The sequence below is a fragment of the Chrysochloris asiatica genome, unplaced genomic scaffold, assembly GCF_000296735.1.
Source record: "Chrysochloris asiatica unplaced genomic scaffold, ChrAsi1.0 scaffold00033, whole genome shotgun sequence".
NCBI classification, from domain to species: Eukaryota; Metazoa; Chordata; class Mammalia; order Afrosoricida; family Chrysochloridae; genus Chrysochloris; species Chrysochloris asiatica.
Window position 1 is genome coordinate 20,769,627 of NW_006408551.1, and position 22,206 is coordinate 20,791,832.

At 39.6% G+C, this 22,206-nt stretch overlaps 1 protein-coding gene across 1 annotated transcript in view; it reads right to left on the reverse strand.

Moving 5' to 3' along the window:
* The window catches only part of CPM (carboxypeptidase M), a 93,038-nt gene that overhangs the window by 7,759 nt on the left and 63,073 nt on the right, over positions 1 to 22,206 (reverse strand). Inside the window, exons 2-6 of the mRNA XM_006859544.1 lie at positions 19,619 to 19,716; positions 9,888 to 10,060; positions 7,427 to 7,611; positions 5,548 to 5,718; positions 3,351 to 3,503 (exon numbers count right to left, since the gene is read on the reverse strand). Coding sequence (XP_006859606.1) covers positions 3,351 to 3,503; positions 5,548 to 5,718; positions 7,427 to 7,611; positions 9,888 to 10,060; positions 19,619 to 19,716 — 780 coding nt within the window. The remainder of the gene's footprint in view (positions 1 to 3,350; positions 3,504 to 5,547; positions 5,719 to 7,426; positions 7,612 to 9,887; positions 10,061 to 19,618; positions 19,717 to 22,206) is intronic.

Genomic DNA, 22,206 nt, shown 5'->3' on the forward strand with positions numbered 1-22,206 from the left:
AGTGTTTCGTTCTGTTGTGCATAGGGTCACTATGAGTCGGTACCAACTCGATGGCACCTAACAACAACAACAACTTGAAAAAAGGGTAGTAAATTTTTATAGGCTGGACTTGGTTATATATGTATACTTTACTAGCACTGACTTGTATTTTTGTGTTGTAGTTGCATAAAAAGTGTTTCTGTACCCTTGCCATATAACACGTATATCAGTGTGTGTCACAGTTAAACAAAGATTCAATTAATCTATCCTTAGCCTACTCTCAAATATGGGAAAAAGATGGGTTATTTGGATTTGGGGGAATGTCTAAAAGTCTTCCTTGCCCAGTTTGACTCTCACTCATGATCATCTCAGAATCCACAGACTAATTTCCATATGACTGTCATCCAAGCCTAAACATGGTTTGGCAAGAATACTGAGGACTGGAGTATCTGAATGTCGTTCTGTTACTGTGCAAACACCAACCATGCTTAAATATGGAATTCCTATGCAATGAAAAACCACATACCAGCAGCCAAATGAAAGCTTTTATTCAGATTTTATGAGTCCTGGTATGGTGCTGTGGATTAATGCACTGGGTTGCAAGGTTGGTTTGAAACACAAGGTTGGTGGTTCAAGCTCATCAGCTGCTCCTTGGAAACCCATACAGGGCCACTATGAGTTGGAATCAACACGACGGCACTTAACAACAACAAAATGTCTTTACAATATTCTGCCAAGGCATCACCAAGACTTTTCATTTAGAGGAAAGTAATTGTTTTACCAGAAGAGAGGGTTGATTTCTATATGCCAAACTTGAAACACTGAAAAAAAGACAGGTAGATACAAACAGATATGAAGAAGGCCAGCAGCACTATTCTATTATATCAGGGGAACAAAAATCAAGATTTTTGAAAAATTTCAAACAGTAAATAAACGAAAAAGTTTAGCTTCTGTGGTCACATCTGGAGAAGAGGAAGAGAAATGCAAAGCTCCCCCTCCCTTGGAAATGTATTAACACTAGAATGAGGATGTAGTAACTTCTGGCAAGAATTGGAACTCTTCGTCCAGTGGCCACAATTCAGAGTTAGAACTGGGACAATACTTAGGCCTGATCATGCTCATGCTCTTACCTAATGATCTCAGTGGCTACCTACTTCAGATCTTGTGGTGGTGGTAGTGTGCTGTGGTTTCCCTGTGTCGGGTTTCTGAGGCTATAAATCTTTATGGGCGCAGAAAGTCTCATCTTTCTCCTATGGAACAGCTGGTAGCTTCGAACTGTTGACTTTGAAGTTAGCAGCCTGATACATAACCACTATACTAACAGTGCTCCTTTTAGATCTCATATTGCTGTTGTGTGCCGTGGAGTCGGTTCCGACTCATAGCAACCCTGTACAGAGTTTCCAAGGCTGTAAATCTTCACGGGAGCAGAAACCCTCATCTTTCTCCTGCGGAACAGCTGGTAGTTTCAAACTGCTGACCTTGTGGTTCGCAGCCCGATTTGTAACCACTACCCTACCAGAGCTCCTTTAGATCACATAGTAGGTCCCTACTTGAGTCTCACAGGCTTCTGGAACTCAGCATACACCAGATTCTTTTGTAAACCATGCCCAGGCCGCTTAGATTTCTGGGTACTGTGAATCATCCCCCAGACAGATCTGCTTTGAGGAGTTTAGGGGAGAAGCAGCGGCAGCAGCAAGTAAAATCAGATCTTGTCCATTGTTGCTTTTGTCTGGGAGGAGGTAGGACAAACAAGACATCCCAACCTCCTAAAAACCAGGCTGCCCTCCTTTGCTACCTAGGCCTCAACATCTGTAGACACTGCATGCCAAACCAGCCCAGGGTTGTCCAAAGGAAATCCTCTAAGAATGACTATACAACATCAATGGGCCTGGGTTTAGATTGAGGTCTGCAGTGAGTTTGAATGTAAACAACCCTGTAGGAGCCTTACAACAGCCTTCTATCCCTACACTTCTGGTTTGTGCCTCCTTCTTTCTTGGCAGATGGTCAGCTTTGGTGTGAAGCATGCAGAAAATGAGAAATTATACAATTAGGTAGCATGGCTTGGCTGTAACCTTTCAGCAGACATTTATGCATTCCACTTTGGTTTGACAGGGTAACCTAACTATTGTGCCAGTTTATGATGCGCTTCTATCCCCAAGCTATTCTGAATGGGGAAAGAGAACTTTAACTCTTGACAGTGCAGATGAGCCATCCACACCGTGTCCAAAGAGACAGTGATTAAATCAGTAAGATGGGTTAAATACATTTGAGCTGTACTCAGTCCATTTTCATTAGGAGCAGTATGTTTCTCCAGTGCAATGGTTCTTCATGTGTGGTCCCTGGATCAGCTGCATCAGCATTACTTGGGAACTTGTTTAAAAATTCAAGACCCACTAAGTCAGAAACTCTGGGAATGGGACTTGGCAATTCATGTTTTAACTGGAATTTCAAGCAGGTTCTTTCTGGTTTGACCTCCTGCTGAGAATTTACATTTCCACTCCAGATACACAAACAAAAACCGCAAGGTAAAAAAAACCCCAAGGGAATCCTAAAAAACCCCAAGTGATTCTGATGGACACAGATTCAGTATGTCTGGGGTGGAAGGACAAATTCACAGCAGGGAATCAAACCAGAAAACATCAAAGTCCTTCAGGTGAGTCTGCTGCAGAGTTGAGAACCACCTCTCTGTTGTCACAGTTCGTTTGACTGTTTGTGGTAAAGGGCAGACTTCAGAAAACAGGCTGGGGAGCTTCCTGGCAGAAATAGGGTAGGGGAGAGATTGATGCAAAGTTGTTAGATCACCACCCCACTTCCGGAAAAAGAGAACTGCCCAGTGTTCTCTGTGGTCTGTGACGGTAAGTGATTGGCAAACATGATTTTTCTCTAAATAGGAGATAACAGAAATATTTTTGCCAGATTTTCAGGTCATTTAAGATGTAAAATTGGAGTCCTAGGTGGCGCTGTAGGATAAGCTTTTGACTGTTAACCACAAAGTCAGCTGTTCAAACCCAGAAGCCACTCCTCAGAAACCTTTTACAGGGTTTCTATGACTCAGAACTGACTCCATAGCACTTAATAAGATATAAAACAAGGCGGTGGGGGTGGGGGTGGTTTACTCTGGATATTTAAAACCTATGTCAAAGCAACAAGCCCCAATGCTTTCTCTTTTATGCACTTAGGCATGGAACTTCTCACACACTGCAGATAAGCCATGCAGAGAGAAGTAAGTCTTAATTGCTAGTTTCATCTGATCCTGAAAACAAGGCTGCACCTACAAAACGCAGATGATGGCTTGCATTTTCTTAACCCAAAAGTTTTGCCAGATGCTATGTTTTGTGTTAACAAAGAATTAGTAAGAAAATGTTACAAACCTATGTGCACCTGTTTTATGTATTCAATTAATGAGGCTTTATTATCATTCCAGAAAAATGGAAGCTTCTCTTCACGAGGGTATTTACAGCATGATAGCTCCAACGTAATTTCAAAACACTGGGCCCAGATGTAGTTGTAATCTTGCATTCCACCTAAACACAAGCATATTTAATTACTGCTAAGGTCTGGGACTGGAGTAGAGCCAAGTATCACGTACCTTAAGGATGAGTGAATTCGACAGTTGCAGGAAAAGTACTTGTAAACAAGAAAAGATGAATTTGACATATTAACATATAAACTTAGGACTTAACATTTAACTATGATGGCATGACAAGGCAATCTTAACTATTCCCATATGGGTAACTGGATCAGAGCTGGATTCAACTGTGTACCTTCAGATTATATATTTTCCTAAGTCACATTTTAAACAGATATAGACTAGAGGAGCATCTAGTGAGTTTGAACCATAGACCTGATGTTAGCAGTCCAGTGCATCCTGTAGCACCACATCAAGACTCTGTAGACTAGAATGTTGTTGTTGTTAAGTGCCTTTAAATCGGTTCTGACTCATAGTGACTCTGTATAGGGTTTCCAAGGAGTGGCTGGTGAGTTTGAACCACCAACCTTGTGGCCCAAACTGACCTTGCAATCCAGTGCTTTATCCCACAGTGTCACACCAGGACTCCATAGACTAGAATATACAAATGCTTGAATATACAAATATTTAAAATACTTGTACAACTTATTTTAAAATACATTTATTATGTGAAGTTAAGTATGTTCATTTTGGTGGGGATGAGAGTGCTCAGTATTTACTGAATATACAGTCCTGGTGTGGTGTTGTGGGACAAAGCACTGGACTACAAAGTTGGTTTGAACCACAAGGTCAGTGGTTCAAACTCAGCAGCTGCTCCTTGGAAACCTCATATAGGGTCACTATGAGTTGGAACTGACTTGATGGCACTTAACAACAACAACTCATTATTAAGCTCATTACTGAAACCTGGTGTGGTGCTGCAGGATAAATCACTGGACCTCAAGGTTGGCAGTTCAAACCCACCAGCTGTTCCTTGGAAACCCTATAAAGAGAGGGTCACTGTGAGTTGGAACTGACTTGACGGCACTTAACAACAACAACACTATTGCTAGGTACTGTTTGAAGTGCTTTGAATCAACTTGTTTCATCTTTGGGGCAATTATTATCCCTGGTTTACAGATGAGGAAAGTTGTTCGAGGATGTTAAGTAATCTTCCCAAGGATTCTAGCTAAGAAATGGTAGACACCAGAGCACAGGTCCTCTTACTCTCCACCACCCCAGAACAACCCAGTTGCAGTGAGTCAAGTCTGACTCATGGTAACCCTGTGTATCAGAGTAGAACTGCACCCCTTAGTGCTTTCAGTGGCTGATTTTCCAGAAGTAGAGCATCAGGCTATGTTTTGAGGCATCTGTGGGTGGACATGAACCTCAAAACTTTCAGTTAGCAGCTGAGCAACTTTCTACCACCCATGGTCTCCTTTTCCATCCATGTACCTATCATTCCACTAAATTGCTTCTGGAGACAAAAGAGACATGCCCTAATGACTCCTTGGAGGTAAAAGACACAGGTGCCTGTGGTTTCAGGGGTATCTGGTTTCAACCCTGTCACACATCTCTTTTTATCACTGTTATCAGGAGGCCTGGTGGTTTAATGCTCAGTGGCTAACCAGAAGGCCAGAAATCTGAACCTACCAGTGGCTCATGGGTGGAAAGACCTAGTGATCTGCCCCTGTAAAGACCACAGCCTAGAAGCCTACTCTGCTAGTTCTACTCTGATACATGGGATCGCTATGAATTGAAGTTGACTTGACGACATTTGATAAGAACAACTGCATCACAAGTATTTGTTAGCACACCTGTCTCCCCTATTAAATTTGAAGGTACGGCTATGTCCTCTCCATCCCTCTGGCATAGTTCTTGGCTCACAGCAGGTAGATGCTGTATATATCTTTGAATAAATGAAGAAGGCCCTTTGATAGTGAGGAACATGTCTGAGCATTTCCCAAACTATCAGTCTTCTCCAGTGCTCTTGTGATACTACCTGATGAAGACATGATTGAAGAGATTGTGCTGTTGACAATTCCTGAAGCCAACATAAACCAGCTGGCTTCTTTGGATGAAGTAAAAAATGAGGATAGTAGAAATGAAGAGAAACTCACCTAAGAGTGGATACCAAGAGTATCCATTTGTCACTCCATTGGGAAATTTCATGCTATTTTTACACTGATCCCCTTTCTTCATGTTGGGATTTCTTGAAGCATAGGTATGTGCAAGGTATTGAAAAACATCATCATCAGGGGTTAGGCTACGGAAGTGTAATGTCCCAGTTTCTAGATGTGAAAGAGAAACCAAGACCTTTCATTCTAGCAAATACCATAATATCATTGCAAATAAATACTCTAAATTTCCTAGAGAACAATCCTCTATTTCATTTCCCTGAAGGTTATCTCTACTCTTCTTTCTAGATTTAATGAGTATACACACAAAATAAGCCATATTCATAATCAAATTCCTCCTACATTAATTCAACAATGAAATATCCTTTTTAATCACCCTTGCTAATTTCTGGAGGACAGTAAACTTTCCTGGGGTGGGTAGTGTTGGGGTTAAATGAAACTACTATATCTTAAATCTGGTATATACTTCATCTGACAGCTTTTTGCTTTTTTTAAAAAAACTTATTTTAGACCACTTTAGGTTTATAGAAAATTAAGCAGACAGTACAGAAAGTTCTCATATACAAAGGGGCTTCAAAAAGTTGATGGGAAAATTGAATGAAAAGATAATGGGATTTCTTCCACAAACTTTTTGTATCAATTTCGTTTGATTGTTCCTTAGCACTTTTCTGACTTCTTCCTTATTTTCCTCGACTTTTCTGTGGAACTTTTAGATTTGTCTCGATTCTCTTACATCCCCTTTCAGACAATTCCAAAGCCTCTTGTCTCTCTAATGCCATTTGTTTGAGCCATTCTGTCTTGTTTCTGCATGTGAGCAGTTTTCTGCTGCTTTTTAGACATTGTGGTGGTGTTGTACTTGTATTAACTAGATAAATGTATGATAGTATATTCTTAAGCACACTCCAGTTGCCTCATGGTAGGCATGATCAGGAGATAGGCTTCTCTGATCACTGCTCTTACAGCTCTCTTCAGAGTGTTTTTAGCAGGTGTTGGTTGTAGATGCTGCTCTGGTGTATAGCGGCTGGTATTGGCTATTGCCTTATTGGTGGGGTTTTAAAGAGTGCAATTGTAATTTGGCTGTGTGGCCACAGTTGCTGTCTCTTGTCAGGTGAGGCACAAAGAGAAACTCTCCCACAAAATAGAAGAAAGGCTGAAATTCAAGACTAAACACTAAAGGCAAACATCATAAAAATCCAGGGGGGAAAATATACAAGCTAGGAAACCCAGAAAAGACAAAGAGAAACAAACAGAAAAATCACAGGAAAATATGAGTAATTCTGTAGCACCACCTAATGGACTCTTGCCTTCAAAGGTGACTGAAAAATTCCATGGTGTTCCTACTGTGCTTCACTTTTTCTTCCCTCTTCTCCTTTCCTTGCCCAAACTTTTGATAAACGTAGATCTTTTTACTGTCTCTATAGTTTGGCCTTTTCTAGAATGTCATATAGTTAAACTCATGCAATAACATATGCGGCCTTTGTTGATTGACTTCTATTATTTAACAATCTGCATTTAAAGTTCCTCTACCCATATTCTTTTAATAGGAGTCAGCAATTATTGTTCACAGTCAAATAAAGAAGGGTAAGTTATTTTAGTTTTACTCTTTAGCATGTTGCCTCTTGTGAGGTAATCCAAATTCTGATTTTAGCATTTCCCTGATGAATGTCAAGTAACCCTGTTAGCTCAGCCACACTGCCCATCTGTTGTTTATATATGCTAGGGAGGATGACTCAGTGAGGCTCTTTCAATCCCTGCCTCATTTCGGGGAAGAAGAGTTTAAGTTTATCCCTATCCAGAGGCAGAAACTTTACAGCTCCATTCAGGACCTGAAAGTCAGAGTGGGGTTACATGTTATGCTTACCTGGAACACCATTATCAAAGGGGTAACTGGCCACCAAGGCGCCACCATGGAGATTTGCCGAAAGGACAAACGTTTCTGTTTGCAGCCACTTCATGACTGCCTCTGTTTCGGGCTGCCTTGAGACATTATTGACTTCAAAAGCATCAGGGAAATTCCTATTCAGGTCATACTGGTTATAATTTTCCCTTTAAAAGAAAGAATTTTTTTTTTAGGGTTGATTGATGGTATAGGAGGAAGCTAATTTGTGCAACATGTAGGCCTTTAGTTTGGGCTTTGTTTTTCCAAATGGGAATATAGGTGTAATGATGTGGTGGGTGGGAACTTTGGGGGTCTCTTGGCATCCATATCCAATAGTCCTCCCCTGCTGGTCTATGACTTGCTCTGACCAATAGGACGTTACCTAGTGTGATGCAAGAAGAAGTTGATGAATACTTGAGTTTTAGAACTTTCCTTCTTGGAACATTCCCTTTTGGCACCCTGGCATCCCAATGCTGGCCACACAGAGAGCCCACCTACAGAAACCAGCTGACTGCCAGAATTACATTTGTAATTACACTTGTAGGCCCAGGCTATCTGTCTCACTGTGGAACAGACATCAGCTATTCCTGCACTGCCCAGCCCAATTTCTTGACTTATTGGACTGATAGTAAATGAAAAAGTTCTTTTTTTTTTTTTTTTTCAGAAAAAAATTGTGATTTGGATGAAAGTTTACAGGGCAAATTGGTTTTCCATTCAACAATTCACAAATTGTTGTTTTTTAAGTCACTAAATTTTGGAGTGGTTTGTTAATACAGAAATTGATGACTGAAACATCAGGAATGTGTTGTCTTATACAAAAAAGTGGAGTAGCCATGTTTACATACTTAAGAAAAATGTAAAACTAAATGGGACCAAGAGGTGAGATTTTATTTATTTTTGGTAATGCAAATTTTAACTTGTTCAAATGTAAATAAGTGCAGTTGAGTCAGTTCCAACTCATCCTTACTCTGTATGGGGTTTCCAAGGAGCGGCTGGTGGGTTTCACTGCCTGTTTCTGCCTGCTTTGAGACATTATTGACTTCAAAATATATTCCATCATTAAGCGTTCTTGCTTCCTCTCTTGCTTTATAATATATATATATATTAACAAAGCTTAGATTATTAACTGTCTCTACTCTCTTATGCTAAGCGTAGTGTTTACAAGTCGGACTACTAACTCCAAGGTCAGCAGTTTGAAACTACCAGCTGTTCCATGGGAGAAAGATGAGGCATTCTGCTCCTGTAAGACTTACAGAAACCCTGTGCAGGGTCACTATGAGTTGGAACCGACTCTACGGCACACCAGCACCACCACTACTTTCTTATGCTAAAGAAACTCATCGCAAATCCCTATCAACATTTTCTATTTGATTTCTTGTATATTGACCTAGTCTGTATTGCTACAGTGGGTCTGTTTTGCTCTTCCAGTCTGACTAGGGCTACATCTAACATTTATTCAAGGAAAACCTTTAATAATATGACTAGTATTAACATGAGATTATTGATTCCATAATTGTTGATTTGCTGGCAATGCCAAGAGTGCATATGAGCCACCTTGTGGTTAGCAGTCCAGTGTTTATCCTCCAGCGTCACACCAGAACTCCCAAATGTATATTAGGAATTTGTAAGGTAACTTGACAAGATAAAGTCTATTTAAATCAGAAAGAGAGTTACTCTTACTTGTGGTTAATTCTTGGATTACTGACTTAATAAATTAACTGATAATAATGAAATTAGGTATTACGAAATTAACAATGATAAACACATCGATGGGATTTCTGTCCTCAGGGAGCATGTAGTTTAGTGGACAGAGACAATAAACAAACAAAAACAGACATTAAAAATTTGGCTATGACTGTGAAGGTAAAGTACCAGTTGATACGAGAGTATAACAGTGAATCTAATATAAAAGATGACAGATAAGGAATATTGGAGGAAATGTTCCTTAAACAATGGGAAGGAGTAAGGAGTGGGAAATGGCATTATACAAAACTCCTGAGGGGAGGAAAAACCTGGGAGCTGAAGGAAATGATGTAGGGCCAGAGTGGCAGAAGAAGGGGTCTGAGGGAATGCTGTGAATGGAGTTGGAACACAAGACTAATGCAGCCAGTTCAGAACTTTACACCTGATTCTAAAAGTAATGGGTGGCCCTCAAGGGTTTTCAGCAAGTCAATGACATGCCACACTTTCTCTCTGCCAGTGAGGGGCTTCTGACTCATAGGGACCCTGTGTATGATTTCCAAGGCTGTAAATTCTTATGGGAGCAGAATGCCTCATCGTTTTCCCTCAGAGTCGATGTGAGTTTGAACTGTTGACCTTGCGGTTAGTAGTCCAGCACACAGGTGTGGTGCTATCCTCCTTTTGACTGGGTTAACAAGTATCTGATGGGCCTTTGGTTTGTTTTTGTTTGTTTTTAAGTAAAGACAGGCCAATTCATCCTTACCTTCCCTGATTGTAATAACAGTCAGGCTTTTTGACAGCTTCGAATCCATCTGGGTTCATTGAAGGCATGATGTGTATCCTGGTACTATTGATTAGATTTGTGATTTCGGGGTCTTTTCCATCATTGGTTATGAGATATTCAATCAAATGGAGCAGCAGTTCCCGCCCAACACTCTGTATGTATAAAAGAGAAAAGGACAATACTGGTCAGAGGCAATAGGGGAAACGGATCCTAAAGTAAAAATCCCTCCAAAGAGGTCATGGCATAATGATATTTTAGATCAAAACGAGTTTGTGGAAGCATTTCTTCTCAGGCATACTGGATACTCTGACAAGTGGCAATCAGTCACAATCTGTGCTAAAATGATTTGTTAGGAAAAGGTAAAGTATCATCTTGTAAGTAACTCAACTCTTCTAACAATGAATTAGAGCATGAACCTTAAACCAAAACTCTCCCCTGAAGTTCTTAAAAGCAAACAGTAGTTAGCATAACAAAATATCTATCTAGAGCATTGTGCTCTTTTAAGAACTGTCTATGTGAGATCAAATTGATACCAGCAACTTAAAAGATTAGACAGGAACTTTAGAGATCAGTGAGTTTATGTTACTGAGAGAGGACCACCTCAGAAATGGAGGGGAGGGAGCATGGTTACACAACTCAAGGAACATCATCGATATTACTACAGGGTACATTTAGATACTGTTGATTCGGTATATGCTTTGCTGTGTATATTCTCAACAAGAACAAGAAAATAAAATTTAAAAAATGAATTAGAGTGGAGTAAAGGTTATTCTTTTTATAATATTTCTTATTGGCTTGTCTTCCAGAGTACTTTGTGTAGTGGGAGAGAAAGGGGTGGAGTTACAGAGAAGGGACAGAAATTGTGTGTTTCCATGAGAATATGTTGGTGCTTATCATGCATGTCCTGGTGGATATTACATTAATTGAGAACCAGTGCATTAGAAATCTACACAGGTAGATTTCACTAAAGAAAAATGCAAGTTTAATTTAAATAGGTTTCTGATTTCCATGCTGAATTATTTCTAGAAATGTAATCTTACACAACTGTGCAATTTTTGTCATATCTGTGTATTTCTGATTTCTATACTCGTGTGTGGCACTGTAGGATACATGACGTGCTAGACCACAAAGTTGGTTTGAACTGCAAGGTCGGTGGTTCAAACTCTCCAGCTGCTCCTTGGAAACCCTATACAGGGTCACTATGAGTCAGAATGGACTCAACGGCACTTAACAACAATAAACAGTGTTTCTGAAACTTTACTCACATGTCATTTTCACATTTTTATGTCATATCTGGCTCACTTTGTACTTATCTTAAAAATGAACTTTGTATCACTATCATTTTGCTAGATATGTATTTTAATATACATTTAAATTAAAGCATTACTATTTTTTAAAAAAAGTTATCACATTCACCTACAATTAACATACCTTCAATATTTCCAGTGACTGGAAAAGTGAGGCATTATATGAGATCTCACTCTATAATCCCCAAGGGAGAGATTTACTATTTCTATTTATTTTTTTAAAAATTAATTCATATTTCAGCCAGAATATTGGAAGATTGCTTTATGTCAATTTGCTCCCTGTCATTCTAGTTTCAAGGTCCCTGTTCCTGAGCACAGTATGTGAACGTCTTCCATAAGATCAGGTGTTTCTGAGGAACTAGTAAGGGGGAAGTCAGGGGCACCAGGTGATTAAATAAGGGCAGAGCTGCATGTAATGTAGACCGGGGCTAGGTAAAGATTTAATGGGGCCTCAAACGAATTTCCAATTACAATTCCACTGCAAGAAGTTAACACTGTGACGAAGGACAGGCAATTCTTCAATGGTAATTCCTCACTTTCTCCCTATCAATGGCATCAGACCACATTTTATGAATTTGTTATAGCAATAATGAATAATGAACCAAAAATAATAAACAAAGAGTAATTGACATTGGAACTGAAAGTGTTTGGGATATCTGAATTATGTAATCATCGGTAGTCATCAAGTTCAGAGTGGAAATGTACTCAACTCTGACCCTTTTTCCTTCTTATTTCTATTACTGTCTTTTCATTACCTTGATTTTTGTTTTGACAGTCAAAATTGTCACTTGAAAAAGCCCCCACAAACTAATACCCAAAAAAGTCAAGGAAGCAAATACAGGCTTTTCAATTCTAGAATATGATACATTTTGAAAGTTCAAGTACTTTTGGAAGTGACCACAAAGAGCTGCTTACTGGCTGCCAGAAGCCAGCGGCGGGAAGCTTCTATAGGAGAACTTACAATTAGGTGACTTTAAATATGAAAATAATGGTGCATTAAGGAGCTCTTCTCACAGGAGATGGAGAAGAGAAAAAGGAGGGGGAAGTGGACTAGGAGTCCGCTTGTAGTTCATTAAATTTCTAAATGCTGGTTAGAGGCCGTGGGACAGTTTAATTAGAGGAAGTATCAAGGAAAACCTGAAGCAGACCTGAGTTTCAAGTCCCAGGTCAAGTCCCCACGTGTTTCTAAATGTGCATCTCTCTCTTAACTAGCTATCTGTGTTGGCAATGAACTTCATCCAACCAAAAGCAAATGAAAACACAGAAGGGTAGAAAAGCCATGCTGAAAAGACTGGGGTTGATTTGGAATTTAGTTGGATATAAACAAACAAACAAAAAATCCACTGCCATCTAGTCGATTCTGACTTAGGACAGAGTAAAACTGCTCCACTGGGTTTTTGACAGAAACAGACTGCCTCATCTTTCTCTCATGGAGCTCCTGAACCGGTGAGTTTGAATAGCCATCCTTTTGGCTAGTAGTCCAACACTAACACTGCACATCCAAGGCTTCTTTTTAGCTGATATTGTTATTGTTAAGTGCCGTCGAGTTTGTTCTGACCCTGTATAGGGTTTCTAAGGAGTGGCTAGTGAGTTTGAACCTCTGACCTTGCGGTTCAAACCAACCTTATGGTCGAGTGCTTTTCCTATAGCGCCATAGGGCTACATTACGCATATGTGGGAAGTACAGAAAGATACGTAAATGCTAACAATTATAATGACCCAAAAAGGGAAGGGAGAGGGAAGGAGGGGAGGGGAGAATTTTCATGGAGCTAAGTTCTTCACTTTTTATAGCAAGAAATCATAAGATAATAACAAATGTTAACTATACTTTCTAATGACTATAATTTTACAGTTTTTCTATATTCCTTTTTCTTAGCTTTAGATAATTTCTTAGTTTTGAGAAAATGTTTATCAAGTTCATCAATTCTTGGGTTTCACTTCAGTTTTATTCTTTAATTAAAGCCAAGTTTCATACTTCTTATTTAAAAAGAACATATATACTATACATATATGGTCATATTATTTTAATTCATCTCAAGGTCTTACTATAGAAATACATAAGAGATCTCTAGAATGATGCCTGGCAGCTACTGATGATGGTTATTTCTAGGTGATGGTATTCTGAATAATTTTTATTTACTCTTGGTTTTCTACTATCATTTTTTTAATGAAAGAAAATGTCTCTTTTTAAAAGATGATAAAATCATGCTTCTCTCAAGGAAACAAATATGTAACCATATATTTTCTATTTGCCTCAGTCGTCCACAAGAAATCCCAAGTTCTTAATTGCAGAGGGTAGATAAAAATCTTGGAAATATGGTAAAGAGTCAGATAATTAAAAAAATTTCTGAGGTAAACAAACCACAATTTCAAAGGAAGTGGAACAGTCTTCTTTTTGTTGGGTTATATTTTCCTGCCTCTGTAATGGCATATTTATACCAAATAATATTCACATTAATTCTTCCCAACTCCAATATAAATATCTCACTCATGTTTTATGTATAAACCTCACTTCGTACAAAATCAAGCCTTTGAATATGAAACCTTGGAGAATACAAATTTTAAAGAAGAATGTGGTCAAAACTCAATCTCCATTAACATAACCAGCTTTTTATTTAGCATCTTCTAACACACTTCCTCTCTATTAAGAATTATTGTGTGAATGAAGACTTAATGAGAGAATTCCTAATTAAGATACCGAAAAGCTTGATGAACTTTAAGGGATTCTGGAGGCTTTCCCTGATCATTCATCTGGTAATTAAAATGGCAATATCCCAGAAAGCAGAAAATAAAATTCTCTACTATTTTTAATTAAATTAAGTTAGAATTTTCCAGATACATAAAAACAAGTGTTGAAGTCCTTCAAAGAATGTTTACAAACAGTGGAAATTTGTGTTTTGTGTATGTATGTGTGTGTGTGTGTGTGTGTGAGACAGAGAGAGAGAGAGAGAGAGAGAGAGAGAGAAAGAGAGATTGAAAGATTGACAGAGTAGAAGAGGGAGCGAGTGAGCTCAAATACTTGAGCTACCCTAATGATGGAATTTGTTTTTGAAATGCTACACTGCAGTGCAGCCTCTGGGAGCAAAAATAATCTGTGTCAGTTGTGGTGATCCCGAATGGTGTGTTCCAGATTACAGTTACTTGTTAGATCACCTCGATAAGTCCTCTTCAGATACAGAGGAACCTGTGAGCACTGCCTTGTTTTTCCAGGTCTTTTAAGGATTCCCCCTTTGACAGGGTGCAGTTTTATCGCTTGTTTTAGTGGAAAATATTCAAGTTTTCTGACAGGTTTCCACCTTACAAAGGTTCCAGCTTTCATAGATTTTAGTGTTAGTTAGTTCATTATCTAGTATCTCAATCTCCCAAATCTAGGTTTAATGACCTGCCTGTGTGGTGCCATCCCATCCCAGACCTGTGCAATCCTAATGCTGCTTGCCCTGAATTGCCATAGCCTACCTGACCACGACTAACCAGTCCCCCGTAACCTTTCAAACCTTGAGCTCAGGGACCCTAACCATAGTCCTCTTCATCCCGTACATCTCTGGTATCTTGCCCAGCTCCTGGTATATCATGTGCTCCATAAACAATATTATGTACTCGTAAGAGCAATAATTTCTGTTGTGGATTAAAGTACTGTTTAGTAAGGGGAGATATACAAATGGTCAAGTTACTTTACCAATAAAAGAATGTCAATGAGATACTGAACACATTTTACACAATTCAGTTCATCCCTGGCCCAGTCTCCCCGCAAAGGGAAATGGTTAAAAAAAGTTATTATTTGAGAAATGTAATCTATGTTTAAAAGAAAGGAGGTCCTTCAACTAGAATAATGATTGCAGTTGTTGTTAGGTGGTCTCAAGTCACTTTCAACTCACAGTGACCCCTTATGATAGACTAGAACTGCTCTCTGGGCATGAGAGTTAAGTGCTTGGTTACTAGCCAAAAGATGGGTGGTTCGAACCCACCAGCTATTCTACATGCCTAGGAAACCCTTCCACTATGCCATACAGAATCGACTCGATGACACACAACAAAAACAATAACAATCTTTATCAAAGAAGAATGCCAGGGTTTTGTTCTCACAGAGCTGCTGGTGGGTTTGAATTAATTATCTAAAAAAAAGGGGGACAAAGATCCCACCCCTATGCAATCTGAATATCTGTGGAATAAGGGGATGTAGAAAACCCCATTCAGTGAGTGCTGGCATCATGTCAATGAAAACAATGATTAAACTTCAGATGGCTCTAGCACTGCCTTTTAGGAACTTGAATAAATTGAATCTAGAAGATTTCTACAATGGAACATGACAATGTATATGCAAACCAGAAAAACACCTGCTCATCTTATTAAAATGGAGCCCTGATGGTGGAGTGGGTTACATATAGGGCTGCTAACTGCAAGGTCAGCAGTTTGAATCCACCAGCTGCTCCATGGGCGAAAGATGAGATTTTCTGCTCCCATAAGAGTTACTGCCTCAGAAACCCTATATAGGATCGCTATGAGTTGGAACCAACTGGATGGTACACAACCACCATCTCATTAAAATGAGAAAGGTAAAACCCAGAAATGTTTGCCTGTCTTTCTGAAAAAATGGCAATCTGGTGTCAGGATTGGGAAGGAGAAGGGAGAGAAAACGACTGAAATAAGGTGACTTGGGGTAGCTTATTCCAGTGTTACTTTCTCTAAGAGCGTGTGCCTTTTTTACATGAATGAGCTCAAGACCTTTTTATCAAATGTTGCTGGAAAAACTGGGTGTCCACCTGTTGTGGATTGAATTGTATCCCAGAGGCTCTCTGCTCTTGTAAAGATTTACAGCCTCGGAAACCCTGTACAGGGTCACTATGAGTCGGAACTGACTCCACGGCATATCACCACCACCTATGAATGTGACCTTATTTGTAAATATGATTTTTGCAGATGGAATTAAGGTAACACGAGATCCTATTGGAGCAGCTTGGGTCCTAATACAGTACGGCTATTGTCTTTATTAAAAGAGGGGAAGAGACACACAGAGAAAATGGTTCTATGGTGATAGAGGCAGAGATTGGCATTATGCTGCCACAGGCCAAGGAATGCTTGAAGCTACCAGAAGCTGCATCAGTCAAGGAAGGATCTGTTCCTAAAAGCTTTGCCAACACCTTGATTTTGATGTGAGGAAATACATTTCTGTTGTTTTAAGCCTAATTTGTGATAATGTGTTATATGTTGTTGTTTTGTTGTTAAGTGCCGTCGAGTCGGTAGCACTCTAAAATTTTTTGTTAGTACACCTTCTTAAAAATTTATTTTGAGATAGAGATATACACAAAAAGAAAGCAATGAAAACAGAATTCAAAGACAGCAAGGAGAGAAAAGGAGACAGAATCCATAGCTGGTTAAGACTTGGTTCTCAGACTCTGGATTTAGGTAGCTTCTGACCACTATCACCTCACTTCTGACCACTATCACCTCACTGTGGTACCGAGTGCGGAACTCCCTCTCTGCATGGAGTCCAGGAAAGAGGGAAATGTTCTTTAAATAGTGTGGTTAAGTATGCTCACTGTGCTACTCAGTGCCAACATGCCCCATGCAGTCAGCTTCTGAGGGTGTCTCCTACGTGTGCACCCCACCTTCCTGAGTGTACTTTTTAGTATCTAAAGAAAACTTATTTTGTGCTGGGTTTTCGATGTGACTCCTAATCCTACACTTTTTTTTTGTTTAAAAATCTGTTGAGCTGAAGAAACCATGATCTGTGCTAAACTGGAGGACAATCTAGCTAATTTGGGTTTAATGAAAGAAGGTAATCATCCAGTGTCTGAACAGGGTAGCTGAAATAAAGTTCAGCTCCAAAATGACATGTTCCTAACTAAAAAAAATTACATATAAATATATGTATATATCCCCATGTCATGTCCTGATGTGGTGCTGTAGGATCAGCACTGCACTGCAAATCACAAAGTCTGCAGTTCAGACCCACCAGCTGTTCCTCAGAAACCCTATGGTGGTGGTGGCGGTTATGCACTGTGGAGTCAGTTCTGACTCATAGCAACCCTGTACAGGGTTTCAGAGGCTATAAATCTTTATGGGAGCAGAAAGCCTCATCTTTCTCCTGCGGAACTGTGGGTAGTTTCAGACTTCTGACCCTGAGGTTAGCAGCCTAATTCATACCACTGTGCTATCAGAGCTCCTTCAGAAACCCTATAAAGGGTCTCTGTTAGTCAGAATCGACTCAATGGCACTTAACAACAACAATGTAAAACTCAACTCTATAACTATCTACTGTCTAAATCTTGATGTTGCTCTGTGACCACTCTGGCCTCATGTTTTCATTTGTAAAATGTGTGATAGGTTTAAGGGGTTCTTCCAGCTCTCAAATTCTGAATTCTCCAACATTGGAAGTGCATGAAGAGAGCTCTATCTTCCTTACCATCTTTAGAAATTACTCACACAAGGTCCACAAATTCCTGGAAAATCCATGCACCCAGCGGTCAGAATTCAAAATTTATGTCAGAATAGCAAGGAATGTGCCCACAGAAAGTTAAGAACTGTGGCTCTAAAATGTTAGCTGGTTGTTTTTTAATAGGGAGTTCTTGAAAATGCTCTGGCCATTCCAAAAGATCTGAGGAGGAACAGGGTGACCCTCAAATCAACTTCTCTGCTCCTGGGGTAGGCCTTATCACTTTCCTCAGCAACTAGTAAGTATATCAGTGGCGCAGAATATACAAGATCTTAAATTCAAAATAATCGATTTCTCAGTGGTCTCACTGCCACCAGGTAGGACAGTCTTGGAATCCTGGTGTGGCACTGTAAGATAAGCTGTAGGATAAGCACTGGAACTCAAGGTCAGTTTGAACCACAAGGTTAATGGTTCAAACCCACCAACCACTCCTTGGAAATCCTATACAGGGTTGCTATGAGTCAGAACCAACTCAATGGCACTTAACAACAACAGCAATCTCAGTCCACAGCATTCCTCAAAAAACCATAGATTTCCCTAGCTTGATGGGATACCCCAGCTACCTAGAGATCAAGAGGTTGGGAAAATACATGGATGGTATAAGCAAATTCATTGATGGGTGAGGGAAAGACTCTTGTTTATCTTTGGAAATTTTAGTTCAGAGGATTAATTTCTGAGTAGCAAGCTGCAAGCTCTGCAATGCCAGGAATTCAATAAGTAAACTAAGGAAGCCAATGAGTGCCACATGTCTCCTATTAAAAATGGATTCCAAGGGGCCTTGATCAATGGACTAGATAGCAAAGGGGAAAGAACGTCTGGGCTGCTGTCTGTAACGACAGTTGTTTTATTAAAAACAACTTTGGTCAGACTTCCAACAATGTTAGGTCTTTTAAAGGAACAACCTATTAAAGCTTAAAAAATAGTCACAGAGAGATTGAGCCCACCCACAAATCAAGTGCAAAGACCTATTTCTTTCGCAGAGGCATCTTTGCTCTAGCTGCAAGCAGTACCCTCTCTCTGCAGAACAGGCAAGCCTGGAGAGGGCAGGCTGTGTATGTCAGGAGGGGTGGGTCCTGATCCTATACAAAATGGGTTTGAAGGAGGGTTAAGTCAAGGCAGGAAGCATTTGATTCCAGCATGCCACCCACACTGTTCCAAATTCGAGTTGCATTTATATGTAATCTATTTTGACATCCCTTAAAGTTAAGTGAGTCTTAGGGTGTGTTGAACATTTTCCTGTGTAAGTTCTCTTTGCTATGATGACTAAGGAACTTTCTTTCCCTTCTAATTGTTGCTCAGCTGTACAGAGCCCTGATAAACAGAATACATTGCAGTTGTCATATTCTTAAAATACTCTAAGGAAGTGAGGGGAGAAAACTTCAACTTCTAACCACAAGGCTGGTGGTTCAAAGCCTATACAGAGTCACTATGAGTTGGAATCCACTTGATGGCACTTAACAAGACCAACAAACTGGAAAAGAAGCAAGACCCTGTTGTTGAATGGTGACCATGGGAGAACCCTAGATTTCATGCACAAATGTGAATGTTGAAAACACAGAATATGAGATTAAAAGAAAGTGAAAAAAGCATCCCAAAAGTTATGGTATTAGGAATTTGGATACCTATTTGGATCTTATGATTGTTTTGAGTTCAAATATACGATGGCTCCTTTGCTAGGAGAAGTCAAAAGAAGGAAAGAGTTCAGAAACTTGGGAGATAGGAGTTTAGAAATTTACAGCTACAAATACCGAAAAAACCTCAAATTACCTTCACAGGGCACTGAGTAAACAACCAAATGCCTACAATTGGAGTTGCAGCTGGGTTCTTTAGTTCCTCCCTGAAGGCTTCACTGAGCATCTTTTCGGAATTGGTCTCTTTGCTACAATTTATCCTGGAGACCTTCTCATAGCTCAAGAGACCTGAGGGAAAGTTTTCTGGTGATATTTCAGAAATTTAAGTCACATACATACCTCATCTCCATGCATATTTGCCACGTATTTGAACTCTGGAATCCCAATTCTGTGTTCCTTTGGAAACCGTCCCACAATAAGAACCCACAGGTTTCTACCTTTACAGGAAAGAAAAAGAAAAATAAGTTGTCTTTCGAAATGGAAAATGAATTCCCTGGAGAATGAGACTAAGAAACAAAGGATGCTACTTCTTCCGTCTGATTACTTTAACGTCTCGCGACAGCTTAAGTCTGTAGGAAAAGTACCTCTGTACTTATAATGCTTAGTTTACGGACAGCCAAAAGTTTTCAATTTAATGCAGCTATTTAACTTACTGAAGACTTACTTGGCTACACAGATCTTTATTTTTCTAAAATGTCTATATACTTTACTATGGGATTTTAGGATCTTATGGAAATGATCTTGCTAATTCACTTAATTCTTCAAAGGTAAGTGATTAAATGCTGATTGACTGCAAGGATGCTACAACTCACAGTGCAAGGAAATTGTAAAACAACAGCAGCAGCCATCAACTCAGAAAGGGGGTGTTTTAAAGGAGGAAATCCTGAAGCTTGTATTCAAACACTTTAGTGACATTACCCCTTTGCTCTCACTTTGATGTGTGTGAGCAAGTAAGCTGTAAACCACAGTCCTCCTAATAAAGCCCTAGGGGAAATTTCTAAGTCCTAGCTTTGCCACAGGCTGCATTGATTTGAGCAAGAAAGGGCAGAGATAAAGATCTTTGAAGATTTGCTATGAGAAGACATTTCTCCTGAGAATAGCTCTGGTTCAAGTTATCTCAGGTTATCCTTTGTTGTCACCGACTAAGATAGACTATGACCCAAATTTACAAATTATTAACCAATTTTACAAATGAGAACACTGAGCTTCAGAAATATTCAGTCAACTGCTTATATTTGAACAGCCAGTGAGAGGCAGTGGTTTGAGCCCAGAGTGAAGAACTGAACTCCAGTTTATTTGTGTTCTGTTGTTTCCACTAATGAAAACTACCCATCTCTCAATAGGTTTCTCTTTCTAATCAGTAAAATGAAGAGATCGTTTTCAGTTCTAAATTTGGCACTTTTAATGCAAATAGTTTAAAATCAGAGTTTGGGGTATGTTAGATACCTATCATGCATATATATACAAAGTTCAAGTATCTGTGATATCTAAGGCTTATGTGGAGTTTAAGAAGCCAAGAAAGTAATTTAACAACAAATGTAGCACTATAGGATAAGCATTGGACTGTAAGGTCAGTTTGAATTGCAAGGCTGGCAGTTCAAATCCACCACCAGCTCCTCAGAAACCCTATACAGGGTTGCTATGAGTTGGAGCCAAGTCGATGGCGCTGTAGGATAAGCACTGGACTGTTATCACAAGGTTGGTGGTTCAAACCTACCAACCGCTCCTTGGAAACCATACACAGAATGGCTATGAGTCAGAACCAACTTGATAGCACTTAACAACCAGAGAGTTGCTATGAATCGGAATTAACTTGACACACAGCACTGGGCGAATGTTGAGTACGTTTCTGCAAAATTTCAGCTCTAGTTCTTTACATCAGGGATCCCACAGGTCCGGGAGTAATCAGGGGGCATGAAAGATCCAGGGAGATGTACATACTGGATTTGCCTTTATCAACATTTATTCATAACTTATCATAATAGTATTTTAAGGCAATATATCTTGATGGGGTGATGCTTTAAATTAGTAATGACAAGAATACTCAGAAAACATCTATAATATGCAATTTTTCTGATTGATGCCACCTGTTCAGTGCAGAATTCCGTAGGATAAGCTTATATATCCGTTTGTTGTATTTTATCTTATTTTAATTTTTATTGTGGTTCCATACATATACATAACAAAAAATTTTCCATTTCCACCATTTCACATGTACACTTCACATGTTGTGCTATTTATTGAATATATATTGCATGTTCTCTCCCCACGTAAGTATATATATGCTGTTGTTGAGTGCTGTTGAGTTGGTCCCAACTCATAGCGACCCTGTATAGGGTTTCTGAGGCTTTAATTCTTCACGAGAGCAGAAAGTCTCATCTTTCTCCTGTAGAGTGGCTGGTGGACTTGAATCATGGACCTGGCGGTTTGCAGTTGTATCGAGCTACCACATTTTCCATAGTGTAGTGGTTATGATTCGGGCTGCGAACTGCAAGGTCAACAGTTTGAAACTACCAGCCGCTCCGTGGGAAAAAGATGAAGCTTTCTGCTCCCGTAAAGATTTACAGCCTCGGAAACCCTGTATAGGGTCGCTATGGGTCAGAATCGACGGCACTCAACAACAACAACAGCATATATATATGGCTATCAAAAAGCTTGTGGAAAAATTCTGTTGTCTTTTAATTTCAGTTTTCCATGAACGTTATGAAGCCCCTCATATATGTTGTTGTTGTTAGGTGCCATCGAGTCGGTACCAACACATAGTGACCTTATGCACAGCAGAACGACACACTGCCCAATCCTGGGCCAACCTCACAGTTGTTGCCACGCTTGAGTCCATCAATGCTGCCACTTGGCCAATCCATCTCGTTGGGGTCTTCCTCTTTTTCTCTGACCCTCCACCTTACCAAACATGATATCCTTCTCCA